Below are 15,813 nucleotides of genomic sequence, written 5' to 3'. Positions count from 1 at the left end.
CCAATATCAAGAGTCAGTATACTGCTCCATTTATATAAACAAAATGGCCAGCTTTAAAATGTCATCTTCAATATCTAAGAATAAATCCAACTCCATTTTGCAAGAATTTGGTGTAGCCTGTCTTGTTTAAATTGAAAATTGTAGACATTCAGCCCCTTTCATTAAGATGCAAAAAATTCACCTAAAACTAATGGAAATTAAAAAAAAAAAAAAAAAACATTTCTTTGTATAGTTAGAGCTTTAGTTCAAGGAATCTTCCCAAAGAGACAGTTGATTACTGAAAAGCATAACTAGGTGACAAGTGACATATTCTCTAAAACCATGGTTCTTAATTTGGATCTTTTTTTTATTTTATTTTTATAGTATTTTTTTATATTTTATTGTTTGTTTTTACTCTTTTATTTTACTGTGTTTAACATTTGTTCATTTTTATATTGTGTCTATTATAAAAATAATTTAATGATGTGTAATTTTATTTCATCATTTTGTTTTTATATTCTACACATTAATTACAATGTGTGAAGAAATTAAATGGGGAACAGTACGATTTTTCTGTATTCTATGAATAAAAAAAATTTATAAAATATGCAATCAAATTTGTAGGCTGCAGTATGTATGTCTTGATTAGATTCTAAAAAAATAATAATACTGAAATAAAATGTGCACTCAATACATAGAATATGCACAGGCTGATCTGTTGGGGGGGGATAGATAAAGAGAGATAATGGAAAATTATGCAGTTCCCATTTTTAATAATAATATAGTAAAAGTATTTTTGAAAATATTTTCACAAATAACTGCAATGAAATGGAAGCTTACTGGAAGTTTTTTTTTTTTTTTTTTTTAATTAAAAAAAAACTCTTCCATTTCATATGTGAATCGTGTTATTTATTGTTTATTCAAAATGTTTTTCACAGTTTGATGCCCTATAAATTTCTCATCAATACTTCGTTTTTTATGGTTGTGAAAAAGTAAAGTTATGCTGCTGTGATGTTACTTCAAATTCAAATAGCAATGCTGGGAAAGAAATGCATTTTATTTTCAAGAAAGGAATAGAATTGAATTCAGTCATATAAAACATATTTTCTTTTAAAGTGCAGAAAATTAGGTTTTTGCTGTGAATGGACTTTCAGTGAAGATATCCTCGAAAAAATAAAGTAATTCTCCTGCTTTATTTTATAGATTTGCATCTCCTTCCACTTCCTATCACAACAGTGTGCATTATAACCTCAGCTGCTATAATGCATAAACCCAACCAACCAATCCTATCACAACAGTTAACAATGGATATGTATTTTTAATGGCACCATACTGCTTCATTCTTGCAGTATGTGAAAATGCCCACATACCTTACCTCAGTTTGCCACTAGCCTCTAAACAGTTACTGCATAGAATTAAATATCCAGATATGTACAGGTAAACCTTAAGGGATTACTGTATTTATCTTTATATATAACCATCTTTATTTTATGGATTAAGGACTGCTATGTTGATGATTAACTGTTGCCCACTTTTAAACAGTTACCTTATTTTTCTTATTCAGTGCCAGTGTCTTGAGTAATATGGTATTAGTCAGTTTTTGTCACCACAGATTTGAATTTAATTTTAGTGTTATTTATTTATTTTTTTCTCTAGTTAACAATGTGAATAAATGCCCAGATTTTTAGATTTACAGATTTTTCCATGTTTTACAATGAAAGTAGTGAGGAGAAAGGGGAAAATTGTTCGTTATTATGCAATTCATTTCATAATTATTTTAAAAATATAACTTTAAAATATTAATATGTAAAATTATCACACTTGCCATTTGAATTGCAAATTTTTTTATTTTTTGAATAGCCTGATACTTAATTGTAACATAGCTAATAACTATGCGTTGACAGTTCCTAAGAAATAAATTTTGAGAGTTATATTAATATGAAAAGAAAAAGAAAGAAAAACTCAGTTGTAAATATAAAATTTCATTTTTGCAGGTTGTACGTTGTTTAACAAAGGATGGTTGTTCTTCTAGGAATTTGCTCCTTCAGATGATGAATTATTAGCTTACAGAAAAGGACAGGAATGGGATCCAGAGAAAGCAAAGGAAGCAGCCAAACAAAAAGTAAGTGTTAGTCAATGGTGTAGAATTTTGTCATAATGAAAAAAAAGTCGGTAAAAGAGGATATTTTTATAAACCTTCAGATCACCACAATAGTTCAGACTGAACTATTGTGGTGATACAATACTACAACATTAAATAGAAACACTTTTAAGAATGTCGTTAATACAGACAATCCCTAACTTATGTAAACTGAAATTTATGTAAGGTTTGAAAGGAGGGTAAAAAAAAATTAAGGCATGTGTATAGATTGGAGATGGGGCACACACAAAGCAATGTTCCCTTTGATTCATGTTTGCAATGCCTGTCATTCAGTCCACAGTATTTCTCTGTAAGCTTTGTTCATTGTGCATATAGTGAAATTTTCTGAAATACTTAACATTGCTTTCCTGTGGGCAGCCATGTCTAGCAAGCATCCAGCAAAAAAAGGGTATTGGCTTGTATAAAAACAGTTCCCTCCCTCCTCGAAATCTGTAGGGTATAGCTACTGGATTAATATTTATAAGTACAGTTGAATTCGTTTATAACGAGTTTCCTTGGACCGCAAAATGTGCTTGCTGTATCCGAGTACTCGTTAGCTGATTCAGAACAATAGAAGTGTAGGAACCAGAGGCAAATGTGAATTGTAAAAGATTAACCTACGTATGGAAATTATTTGTGGCCCTAAAAAGGGCCCAATTGTTTCGAAAAGTGATTATCCAATTTTCAGAAACAAATGTAGGGTCATTTGATTGGTCTTCTGCTTTTGTCTCAACTTTCTTCTGATCAGACTTAAGGCACTGAACACTTCTGCATCGTATCGTCTGTAGCTTTGAAAAAACACTTAAGGTTCTCTACACTGTCAACAGCTGCTCCATACGATGAAGGCTGAATGGAGTTTTCTTTGTCTACTTCTTCTCCTGCTACTCGGATAGTTTCTACGACGTCATCATCTACATGCTCCCAACTGTCAATGTTTGGAAGTTGATTTAAATACTCTGGACTCCTTTTTTGCAACCACTCAGATAATGGAATGTGATCTTCCTTGCCAGTAACATCATGCTTTGACTGAAATGCAGCCTTCTTGAAACAGTTTTGAATGCAACTTTGTGAAACACATTCTCACGCATCGCTCATATAGCATCAGGAGCTGAGATTTTCATTTCAATTCCCTTGTCTATTCTGTCAGTGAGCAAAAGGACCAAGTTGCAACGAACATGAACTTTGAAACTTCTGATCACACCTTGATCCATTGGTTGTAGCACTGCTGTAGTGTTTGGAGGCAAAAAAACAAGCATTGTGACTTAGATCGCTGACTTTCTGTGGATGTGCAGGACAGTAATCTACAAGAAGTATAATTTTCCGTTTTTATGTACAAAAATCTTTGTCCCACTTTTTGAAGTAATCCGTGAAAATATATCTGAAGTCATCAAAGCTTTTCTGTTCTACGTATAAGTCACTGGAAATTTCTTCACATTCTTGAAGCATCTTGGTTTAGCAGGCTTTCCAATCACTAGAAGCCTTCTTTTATCTATATTTTTTTTACATATTCGCACAGATAGCCACTGTAAGTTTATTTTTTCACAACTTTCCTCCAGTGCATAGGTATAAACAGATGTTTTGCAAGTCGTAAATAAATGACAAGAAGCGGCATTATAAAGTTGTTATTGGGAGATTGGGATCTTGCAACCGCCACTGTCTTCACACCAGACGCTACAAAAAAAAAAAAAAAAAAAAAAAAAGAGAGAGAGAGAGAGAGAGAGAACAAATGTTTAGTTTGCTTGCTTTAGTGCATCGCTTTGATTGTTGTGTTCCGTTGCACCACAAAGGGAAAAATTTTATTTATGTCAGGGATAACATTTTTTTTTTTTTTTTGTTTAGAAATTGAGAAAGTGATGGTTAAACACAAACAAGTTGCACTTTCAATTAAACAAAAACTTGAAATCATTCAAAAGTTTGAAAACGGTGCATCTGTTAAATCTTTAATAAACCATTATAATGTTGGTGACCAAACCATCGTAAAAAATAAAGGGAAGCTATTAAATTTAAAATCTACATCGAAAAAAAAAAAATAATGGGAAGAATTGTATTGGACACGCGAGTAGTGCTTGGTAAGTTTTTTTTATCTATCACCATATTTCTTACGTAGGTTGCTGAACATTTTTGGATACAGTAAGTCTCTGACTTACGTAACTTGAAACTTATGTTAATTTTTTTCACTCAATTTTTTTAAGATTGTAAAATTTAAAACAGTAAAATAATAATTATAATTAGGAATGAATAATGACGATCATGGCACACACAAGTTGCACAAGCGAGATATAGAGTAACAAGCTTAAAAATAGGAATGAAGAGAAGATTCTTAAAATTTATTTAGGTTTATTTTTATATATGACTGAAGGTTTCAGTTGAAGAGGACACACATTTAACAGAAAAGCCAATAACCCAGAAAGTGCAAATTGTTTTTATTGTTTTATGGCAGTGACCTCCAGAAATGTGTTTTAGTAAAATGTGAGCTTGCATAGGGTGATAATGGCGAGTTTTCGCCTTAAACCTGTGAAGTTCTTTACAGAAAATTTAATTTTGACCTCTTGGTGCCGACTAAGAAAATGTGACAGCGGTATTAGTAAATCTACCAAGAAAAGGAAAGCGATTGATTTAGATCAGAAAATTAAAATAATAAGGATGTATGAAAATGGCCAAATATTAACAAGTATCGTGCAGAATTCAGATTTGTCAGTGTCAACAGTGAACACAATAATAAAGGACAATGACGGAATACGAGAAGCGGCACCAGTGAAGTCAACTATGATTAACAAGGATATGAAATACTTGTGTTTTTACTGTACAATTTCTTCCTTTTATATTTTCTTTTCTTGTGTGCCACTTCAGCTACTTCACCACTGTCCCCAGATAAAGTTTTTAATAAACTAATTAAAATATATATAACTATTTTTCTTCATTCTTCTGAGGATATGTGGTTTTTGTAATTTTGGAATATCACGGATATAGTAGCAATATTTTATTAGTCATTCCCGAGTTATGTAAAACTCAACTTACGTAAGAAGTCCTGGAACTTATCATCTCTTACGTATGTCAGGGACTTTCTGTAATTTTGGATTAACCTGGAAATTGATTATCCGGGATTTTTTTTACCATCTATCTCGGAAAATCGAGAGTCTACTGTATTTAATTAAACATGTATCGATTGCATCATGATGAGTTGCCTGTAATAATTGGGATTGTTTTTCTTTTTATCCCTCTGATATTGATATTACCGAAATCCTGCCCTTTTTCCCCTTGTGAAATTCCCACATATTTCACCTTTTTACCCCACAAAAAAATTCACGGCCCTAATTATATATAACTTTCAAATCTACTTCACCTTAAATCTTTTAAGAATACACCACTTTATTTCTTCTTGCCTTTCTGACCAGGAACCTCTGTTTTGTAACTGTCTTCTCTTCTGCCTAGAACAACCCCTTAATAATTGTTTATTGTTCCATGGCTTCAAATTCTTATTAGCACCGCAAATTTACAGCACAAAAAATTAAATTATTAGTGGATTCAAAAAGTATACAATTATAACATTACACAGTATTTTTGATGGCTGCTGAAATAAAAAATTGATAACATAAGCAAAGAACTGTAATTTCACTGTTCTTTGGTGCAGGACTACATTAATTGGAATAGACGTTGATATAAAACTGTATTAAACACAACTTAAGAGGGTAATTATGAATTTAACTGAAAAAAATGTAATATTTTTTTCAGTTAAATATTAACTGAAATATTAAGAAACTAGTAATATTTAAGCAATCTTATTACAAATTAGTATGTACTAATTCACACGTTTGAATAATTTTTCCACAGTAGACACTTTAACCATAAATTATTTATAGAGTTGCATAATGTATTAGCATGGTTTTTTTAAAATATACTTTTAATAGGCACTTGAAGAAATACTGCTGAAGAATTCACGACAGCAACAAGTCATAGCCCCTAACAGTAATTATCAAGAAAAGTATGAGAAACTTTTAGGCAAGGAGGCAGGAAAGGAAGCAGCAAAGTTAACAATTCCTAATAAACAGTTTGGCTTTGGTAAGGAGTTTTATTTATCTGTTTCTCTAACGAGTAAAAAATTTAATCTCCTACTTGGGTATACATATTATACAGTATGAGTCGTAAGTAAATTTAACACTTTTATTTCAAAACAAAGAATGAAAACTGGTTTACATATCATTGATTAAAAAACAAAACCAAAATTGTAGTGAATATTTTGCAACATTATTTTTAAAATTAGTTTCCTTTTGCCTCGATACATAAAAGCATTCTTTTATGCATGTGATGGCATACTTTTATTGTTAGCTCCTGATTCATTTTAGAAACATTCAACTGTGAATGTTTTCAGAATGTCTGATACCTAGGCTGTGTACCTCATCATGTACCCAGTAAATGCAATTACCATTCAGATTGAAATTTGCCTCGTTAGTCCAAATGAATTGGTTAAATTTTCATTTGTGGCAGACTTTTGGATAAACGCTCAACAGATTCACTTTTCTGTCGGGATATAAGGATTAATATAATTTTGGAACATTAACTTGTATTCAAAATCTTTTAAAATGCATATAAACATGAGTTTGCCAATTCATAATTTTTTGTAGCTCTGATAAAACTTGGTGTACCATTTCTAGGATTCTTCCACTGTTTTCAGATTACCTAATCGTTTAGTAAATTGTTTTCATGGTGGATCAGTCAATATTTTGGTCATTCTCTATGGATAACAGTCACACTAACAACTTTGTAGAAAAGCTAGCTTCATTGTTGGAATTATTTCTTTATTATAAATTCTGCATCTTTCTAACAAATTTTTAAAGGTTCCCTTAACAACAAAAAATTTAGTATTCTTTGAATTCAGATGACAAATGGATGATAGCTAATATTTAAAGTGTAAAGTTGTGACTCATCCTGTACATTTGATATACAGTCTGTCCTCGTATAGCACGATAGTTGTGTTCCTAGAAACCCTCGTGCAATGCAAAATCGTGCAATATAAACAACAGGCCCTATGGGAAAAGTGGGGTTAGCTGCCGACCACCCAAGATTGAACACACATTTGGAACCAAAACATTACCAAACACAATAAATAATCGGGTAATTTTAATTGTTATAAAATACTTACGTATTTTATAACGATTAAAATACGTAATAAAAAATATATTTTTTTATATTTATTATAATATAATAAATAATAAAAAATATTTATTTTTTTATTATTTATTATATTATAAAGTATTTTTAGTATTTTTTAATACTAAAAAGTATTTTTTACGAATAAAATACGTATTTTATTCGTAAAAAATTTATTATATTAAATAAAATAGTCGTAATAAAATACTTACGTATTTTATAATACGTAAGTATAAATTATAATACGTAAGTCGTAATAAAATGCTTACGTATTTTATTACGACTATTACGTAATAAAATATTGCTAATGCTTTTGCTTCTATCGTAAGCAACTTGTTTTTTGTTTGATTTTCTATCCAAACAGATAGAAAAGACAGCCGTTCCATCTCTTCCAATTCTTGTGTCTTAATCTAATGGATTTTAATTACACTTTGAGTTGTTCCCGCTATGAAAGTTGTTTTTATTTTTTCTGCATTCTTTGTAATTCTCGGCATTGCCTCATTTAGGTCTGTAGCACGTGCAATATCACGTGGTCTTTCATTTCGCTCAAAGCGTTTCACAATTTCATATTTTTTCTCTATCGACAGAGGTGGACTGGCCATAAGCCTTACCGGGGAAACCCTGGTGGGCCGGAGGCCGGTGTGATTTTGGCCATAAACCATAGTATGAGGCCACTATAAATTTTTCCGGGTAAGAATTTTTGACCCAGTCCGCCTCTGTTTATCGATATTGCTTTTTTTTTTCTCTCTGAATCTGCAGTGTCTTTGCCAGGACGCTTCCTTTTCACACCTTTTAAGTATTTTACTCATTTTTAAAGCACAATTACAAAACGAGGAGGCACGCTTAATACACATAAACAAAGCTGCGTGCGTGTAGCAACTGAATAAACAACACCGTAAAGGCCGAGATACACTAATAACACCTCACATTTTACTAAAGCACATTTCTGGGGGTAAAACAATTTCCAGTTGCGTTTCTGCTAGTGGAATCTGTTATAAACTGGTCGTAAACTCGATCTAATTGCAATTGTAAATTATCGATAGCTGGAATTGTGTGGGTTTTTACGTTATTATGGTGAAATGTGTTTCCCCTTCACTGATATAAAACACACAAATACATTTTCAGAATCTTCTTCATTCCTATCGTGTTGCGTTCGGTTGGGGTGATTCTGCGTTCGACTGCCATTTCTTGTAAACACAAAGGCGAATCGTGCATAAGCGAATTCGGTTCGTGTTATATAAGATAACGTTCCCCTATTTATAAATCGTGTATGATCGAATTCGTGTAGTACAAACACGTGTTATACGAGGACCGACTGTATATATATATATATATATATATATGTATAAGAATAAAAATCCTTAATTTTGCAGTTATTTTTAGTCTGCTCAGTGCTTTTATCTAAATATAACCATATCATTAATTAAACAAAAACATCCTGGCTTGTTCATCATGAATTCCACGAAAAAGTTTACCATAGCATATTCTCAAAATTTTAGTTGTATTCTATGTTTCAAACATGTAGTGCATTAGTGAGTTCAGCTTTTCTGTTGCTAGATGGCAGTAATTTTCAGTGTTCAGCTTAATTTATTGTTTGTAATGAAAAAGGTCACGGTAGCTGCACATTTTATTTGTACACCAAAAAGTACACATTTGAACACAAATTAAAAAAAAAAAAAAGCATACACACACAAGTACTAATTGTATAAGGCATGCCCTTTGCAGGCTTATTACCTCTGGATCTGTATATTACATACAAAGGCTTTGCTTACTATATTCGTAAAGATTATCCTTTAACGTTTTCTGATTTAACATATGATCCCACTGCCGATCCAAAGAATGAAAAAGCAAAATGTTGGACTAGGCTACATAAAAGATGGCAAGTGAGATGGATTTCCTCGATCAAAGGAACAGTGACCAAATGTGTTATACCTGATATTAAATTCACTACCTGAAAAGTAATCAGCTTTGGTTCTACCCAACCTTCTTACATCATACATTTTAAATGGCCATGGTTCTTTGAAGGCTTGTCTTCTTCAATTCGATCTAGCTACACCAGGTACCTGTTTCTGCGGCGCCTCTGACGACTGGAGTCATGCCTTATTCTTCTGCCCGGTTTACCAAGGTTTAAGACAAACATTATATAGTAGAGTACATAATTTTTCTCCTAGAAATGAAAGATATCTTATTGCAAATCAAAATGCCTTCTCAGCTCTACAGGAGTTTGCAACACAGGCTTTTAACAGATGTCGTGGGTTACTTAATTGACTTCTGTACTCAACGAAACTACTTTTATGCCCCTCCTGTGCTGAAGTTCAGCTTTATTTAGTTGGGCTTGGTTATTTCCTTGGGGTGGTGTTAACCTTTATTATTTCTTTGTCTCATTTTTTTTTCCGTAATTATTTTATTTCTTTTTCTTTAATAATAATTATTATTTTAACATTTTATCTATTTAATTTTTTTCTTATTATTATTTTTACTATTTTTTTTTCTAAAATTGTTAATTAATATGCTATTCCCTATGAGAACAGTTTTTTTTTTTTTTTTTTTTTAATGCTAGCCCCTTTGGGGAGCAAGATTTGCTGGTCTCCAGTTTATTAGAAATGGGATTTTCACCTGCTTGTACCCAGATTTTGGCTTCCTGGGTACAGGAACTGCTGGCATCCACTGGTAATTACACTTTCTCCAGTAGATGAGAGATTCTTTCTTGTCTTCACCATCGTATGTAATAATAGGAAACTGCTGTGCTCATATGACTTGCACTTCTTCCTATGGGTGCCGGTAAATGTTCAGCAACCTTGCATAAAAATATCGCGATAGATTAAAAAACTTACCACAAATACTGGTGAGTTCAATATAATGCTTCTCATTTTCTTTTTTTACGATGTCAATTTTAAATCTAATCTTCCGTTTTACTTGTTACGTGTCACATATGGTTTAGTCACCAACATCATAATGGTTCATTAAAGGTTTTTCAAAAGCTGTTTTCAAACTTTTGAATAATTTCAAGTTTTTTTTCAATTGAAAGCACAACTCTTTTGCATTTGTCCATCATTTTTGCTATTTCTAAACAAAAAATATATACACTGTGCTGCGACTTTATTAGGTACACCTACTTAGTAGCGTAGGCACCTCCGTAGCCAGGTGGGCAGGAGTGGCAGTGCGTAGCACACGCTTCTTGATTAGACTGGGGTTCGAGCCCATGACCACCAAATACGGAGTATGTGGAAAGGTCAGGGAATGACCACCGCATATCCCCGGAGCAATATGGCCTTAGTTGCTAATGCTCCTAAAAACCAAACAACAAACAAACAAACACTTAGCGTGTTGCGCCTCCTTTAGCCTTCAAAACAGCCTAAATTCGTCTAGGCAAGGATTGAACAAGATGCTGAAAATGTGCAGGAATGGAGTACCATGCAGACACGAGTGTGTCACGCAGTTCCTTGAGATTCGACGGAGGTGTAGGCCTGCAGCGAACAGCCCTTTCCAGCTCATCCCAAAGATGTTCAATAGGATTGAGATCCAGGGACTGATCAGCCCATTGCAGCAAAGAAAAGTCATTGTCGTGTTCCTGGAACCATTCCATAGTGATGTGGGCTTTGTGCACTGGCGCATTATTCTGCTGGAAGTAACCATCTGACTGAGGATAAACTGTCAACATGAATAGATGCACTTGGTCAGCAGCGATGTTTAGGTGTGATGTGGCATTCAGACGTGAATCTATGGGTATCAATGGACCCAACGTGTGCCAAGAAAACATTCCTCACACCATAATACTGCCCCCACCACCTTGCACAGTAGTCGTCAGACATGACGAGTCCATGGATTCGTGTTGTTTTTGCCAAATTCTGAGCCTTCCATCAACATGATGCACCAGGAACTTCGACTCGTCAGACCAAGCAATTGTTTTTCAATCCTCGATAGTCCAGTGCTGGTATTGCTGTGCCCACAGGAGGCGTGCTCTCTTGTTCTTCATTGATAACAAAGGTACGCGATGTGGCCATCGGCTGTTGTAACCCATTTGCGACAAAGTGCAACTAGTTGCCCATTGCGATATTTTGTTCTGCGCACCAAGGTTAGGTTGTTTTCTGACGTGATGTGCGACATTGTGGCCCGTCTGTTTGCTTGCACAATTCTAACTATGACCTCTGACCTCTCTCATCAACAAGCGATTTTCTTCCACAGGAGTGCCAGTGAGAGGATGTTTTCTGTTCATTGCACCATTTTCGATACACCCTTGAAACTGTGGTGTGTGTAAAAAGTTCAGGAGAACTGCCGTTTCAGAGATGCTTTGTCCAGCACATCTTGCACATACTACCATGTCACGTTTGAAGTCCGTTGATCATTCTTTTTCCCCATTCTTGCTGCGGTTTGTACGCTAAACTGACACCAGAAAGGTTGTTCTGCTGTATTTATATCCACAACTGTGGTCATGTGACTTGCAACGTTGTCGGACAAACCATTTGTGTGCACAGCAGGGGTGTACCTAATAAAGTGGCAGCACAGTGTATATTTACTATAAAAAAAATTTTGACATTCAACTTAATAATGAAACAAAATTTGTCTTTTTTGTGGTGTGACTGAACGCAATTCACGCTACACATTAAAACAAACTAAATTTTTTTTTTTTTTTTTTTTTTTTTGTGGGATAATAGGTGCATTAATCTCCCACATAAATAAACAACTTATAACGTTGCTTATTTACGACTTGCAAAACATCTGTTTTTGCCTATTCTATTTATTTCTTGAATTTTATGATTTCCTGTTGATTTTTAATTTGGAGTCTTGAAATGTCCCGGTAAATCGAGTCTGCTGCATATATTTGGGCCCGCCTTACCATGTTGTTGTCACCAGGAAGGATACTGGGAAGTAGCCTTCCTGGTGATTGCTACTTGCCAAGTGGCCAGAAAGAACTAAACAACACACACACTATGCAAACATATCATTGCAGAGAACCATGGCCAAGATGAACTAATGTTTAGAGGTTGCCTTACATGAGGCATACCCTTGAGTAGTAGGTTTTTCAACTGGGAAACTACAGGTTTAAATTTCTATGAATTGTTAAGAAAGCACATTTACATGGAAAGATCTTCATGAGCCTTTGTATCAAAGAGGGTTTTGCATGTATTGTACTAATGTGTTGGAGTGAAATCATATAGGAAATGTTCATTCAATGTATTAGCTCCTTAACCGCTTAGAATTTCTGTTTTTGAATGTCAGCATTTAGTTACAGAAACATCTTATTTCTTTAGTTGTATGAACAGATGGAAACAAATGGAACAATTGGAACAAATAGAAAACATTCCTAATGATAATTGTTACTAATTTTAGAATTTATTTTAAATAATTTTAAAAACTCACTAATAACACTACCCAACATGATTTTTACCTCCAGCAAATCAATGATTGTTTCTGGTCAAGTTTTATGTATAGAATTTAAAATCAATCATAAAAATTTCCTATCTGTTTTAAGATATATATAGATAACTGGATTCTGTACAAAGATATCATTTCTGTTTGAAATATAATTTTTAAATTTATTAACTTTTGGTTGGTTTTGTTTATTGGGCTAAAAGTTAAGCAAGTACATCATTACTGTTCTTGTAATATAGTATGTTTTGATTTTGATGCACTTTTCCAGACAAGTCACTATTTTTAATTTTATTACACCATTCAACTGTTCGATATATAGTGTATGATAAACTACGCTACAAGAATTCACCTTCTGTTCAAATTTACCAATTGCTTTTACTGTTTTTAGGTTAATGCTTTGTTAAAATGGAAAAGACAAAGCACAGAACTTGCATCAATCACCCAGACAACTTCTGCTATGTTTGTGGACACTTAATCCCAGAAACTCAGAGGAAGAAAATATACAATGTCACAAAAGTTGCATATTAGTATATTTAGTTTATACTAATATGTCACAAAAGTTGCATTTAGTATATTTAGTTTAATATGTATTACGTATTATTTATTTTGTATTATGTTTAATTATGTATTTAGTTTAATATGTTTAATATTAATACAGAATTGCATTTAGTATATTTATACTGCAAGATCGGTGACCAAGAAAAATATTGGGCTCCACATATCTGTTGTATTACTTGTACAACGAACTTAAGGCTGTGGTTATATGGTAAGCTGAGAGCAATACTTTTTGCTGTCCCTATGGTGTGGCGCGAGCCCAAGAATCGTTTCGACGACTGCTATTTCTGCATGACAAAAATAAAAGGTATTTCCAAAAAGAGCAAGCACTGCATCAAATATCCCATCAGCAATTAGACCAGTGCCACATGGTAAAGAACTGCCAGTGCCTGTGCCACCAAAATCTTGGGATATTGGAAGTAGTGATGAAGGTACAGAAAAAATGTTTTACCAGATGTCACAGAACCATGTACTTCACATGATTTGGACTATGAGCCAGAAAAAGAAAAGGCCCCACACTACATTGAACAAGAAGAATTAAACGACTTGATCAGAGACTTGGACTTACCCAAAGAAAAGGCTGAATTACCTGGATCCAGACTACAACAGTGGAACTTATTCGTCAAAGGTACAAACATTACAATATACCATATGCGAAATGAAGAGTTTTCAAGATATTTTGCAATGGAAAACACCATGTCTGCAAAGACGTCGTTGGTCTTATGCACGAACTGAACATTGATCACAATACCTCTGAATGGCGTTTGTTCATTGATTCGTCAAAGCTAAGTTTGAAAGCAGTATTGCTTCATAATGAAAATACTTTACCATCAATTCCTCTTGTTCTTGCTGTTGACCTGAAAGAAACTTACGATAGTATGTTCCAGATTCTTGCTGCTATACGTTACAATGACTGGTTGGAATATTTGTGGTGATCTCAAAGTGATTGGACTGCTTGTTGGGTTGTAAGGTGGTTTCACTAAATACTGTTGTTCCTTGTGTTTGTGGGATAGTCGTGCAACAGCCAAACACTACGTCATACAACATTGGGACAAGAGAGATGAATATATTCCCAGCAAAAGCAATGTAAAGTATGTTCCATTGGTTGATCCACAAAAGGTTTTTTCTTCCCCCTTTACACATGAAGCCTGGACTGATTAAGAATTTCACTAAGGCACTGGATAAAGAAAGCAGAGGATTCGCATATTTACTGAAAATGTTTCCAAATTTATCTCATGCAAAGCTGAAGGAAGGAATTTTCATAGGTCCTCAAATAAGAAAGCTCCTAAAAGATGAAGAATTTCAAAGAAAACTGAATGAAGTTGAACTGGCTGCATGGAGATCTTTCAAGGCGGTGGTGGTACACAGATTCCTCGGAAAGAAGAGAACTATGAGCAACTGGTGGCAAACCTGCTGAAATGTTACAAGGACGTGGGGTGCTGAATGTCATTAAAAATGCATTTCTTTCATTCCCATCTGGATTTCTTTCCTGAAAACTTAGCAGATGTCAGTGATGAACAAGGAGAGTGCTTCCACCAGGACGCATGTGCAATGGAAAAACGATACCAAGGTTGCTGGGACTCTGCCATGATGGGAGATTACTGTTGGTTCCTTAAATGGGAAAGCAGTCTGGAGTATAAAAGGAAATCATTGAGTGGGAAATATGTAAGTAACATATATTGTGTGTAATGATTACAACCGACGTGACAGAAGTAAATGATTGATATTTTCATAATCAGGACATTAATTTTGTTCAGAATAACCAACTTTCATTCAGGAGGTATGAAGAAAAAAAAATTGTTGGATAGTGTAATTGTAAAAAAAAATTTGAAAAACTACATTGTATAATTTTCCTCCATAGTAATAATACAATTTTACAATTATATAAATGGCAAAGGCCATTTATTTTTGTAAAGCGGCAGAGAAGTAGCCTGAGTTCAAGATTGCAATAAAATTTAAGAAAACTTTGTTGTAATCATTCCATTTGCTAACATAATTGTAAAAGCAAAGTATATTTTTGTAATTTCATTTCAGTGCCTAGTGACAAGAAGAGAGACCAGCGTTCCATTGAACAAACCTTAGCAGATCTGAGGGCTAAGAAAAAACAGAAGACCAGCGAAGCTGAAGCAGATAATTAATGTGTACAGTCTTGGAAGTACTTATTTACGAGATTAATTATTTATTTTCACCATCCATCACATGCATTATAATCAGGATATATCATATGTAATTAGCATAAAAAGTTGTAAAAAATCAGTATAATAAAATAGTTTTAAGTAATTTTGATCATGTTTCTGACTGAATTTTTTTTTTTTGTGATTAATAGAAATAAAAAGTAAATATAGTTATTTCCTTATGTGTCGTGCTGCAGTGCCCCAACGTATGACCTATCCAAGCTTATCGCGCACCTCCTCTCACCTCTTGTAGGAAATACCACACACACACCATCAAAAATAGCAGCGAATTCATCCACCTCATTAAGGACCTTTCAATCCCTGACAGCACCGTCATGGCATCATTTGATGTGGTTACTTTATTCACTTCAATTCCCATATAACAGGCCGTGCACTGCGCCAGAAGGCTCCTCGAGAATGACTTGTGCCTCCAATCCAGAACAT

At 33.8% G+C, this 15,813-nt stretch overlaps 1 protein-coding gene across 1 annotated transcript in view; it reads left to right on the top strand.

The window, feature by feature from the left end:
• Positions 1 to 15,481, top strand: part of LOC150085316 (sperm-associated antigen 7) — an 83,545-nt gene extending 68,064 nt beyond the window's left edge. Inside the window, exons 5-7 of the mRNA XM_090373150.1 lie at positions 2,012 to 2,101; positions 6,028 to 6,178; positions 15,230 to 15,481. Of these exons, the coding sequence (XP_090229276.1) occupies positions 2,012 to 2,101; positions 6,028 to 6,178; positions 15,230 to 15,333 (345 nt within the window). The 3' untranslated portion in view covers positions 15,334 to 15,481. The remainder of the gene's footprint in view (positions 1 to 2,011; positions 2,102 to 6,027; positions 6,179 to 15,229) is intronic.
• Positions 15,482 to 15,813: the final 332 nt, after the last annotated feature.

Source organism: Mastigoproctus giganteus, chromosome 5, assembly GCF_048544385.1.
Source record: "Mastigoproctus giganteus isolate SK-2022 chromosome 5, ASM4854438v1, whole genome shotgun sequence".
Lineage (NCBI taxonomy): Eukaryota > Metazoa > Arthropoda > Arachnida > Uropygi > Thelyphonidae > Mastigoproctus > Mastigoproctus giganteus.
This window is presented reverse-complemented; position numbering and strand designations above follow the sequence as displayed.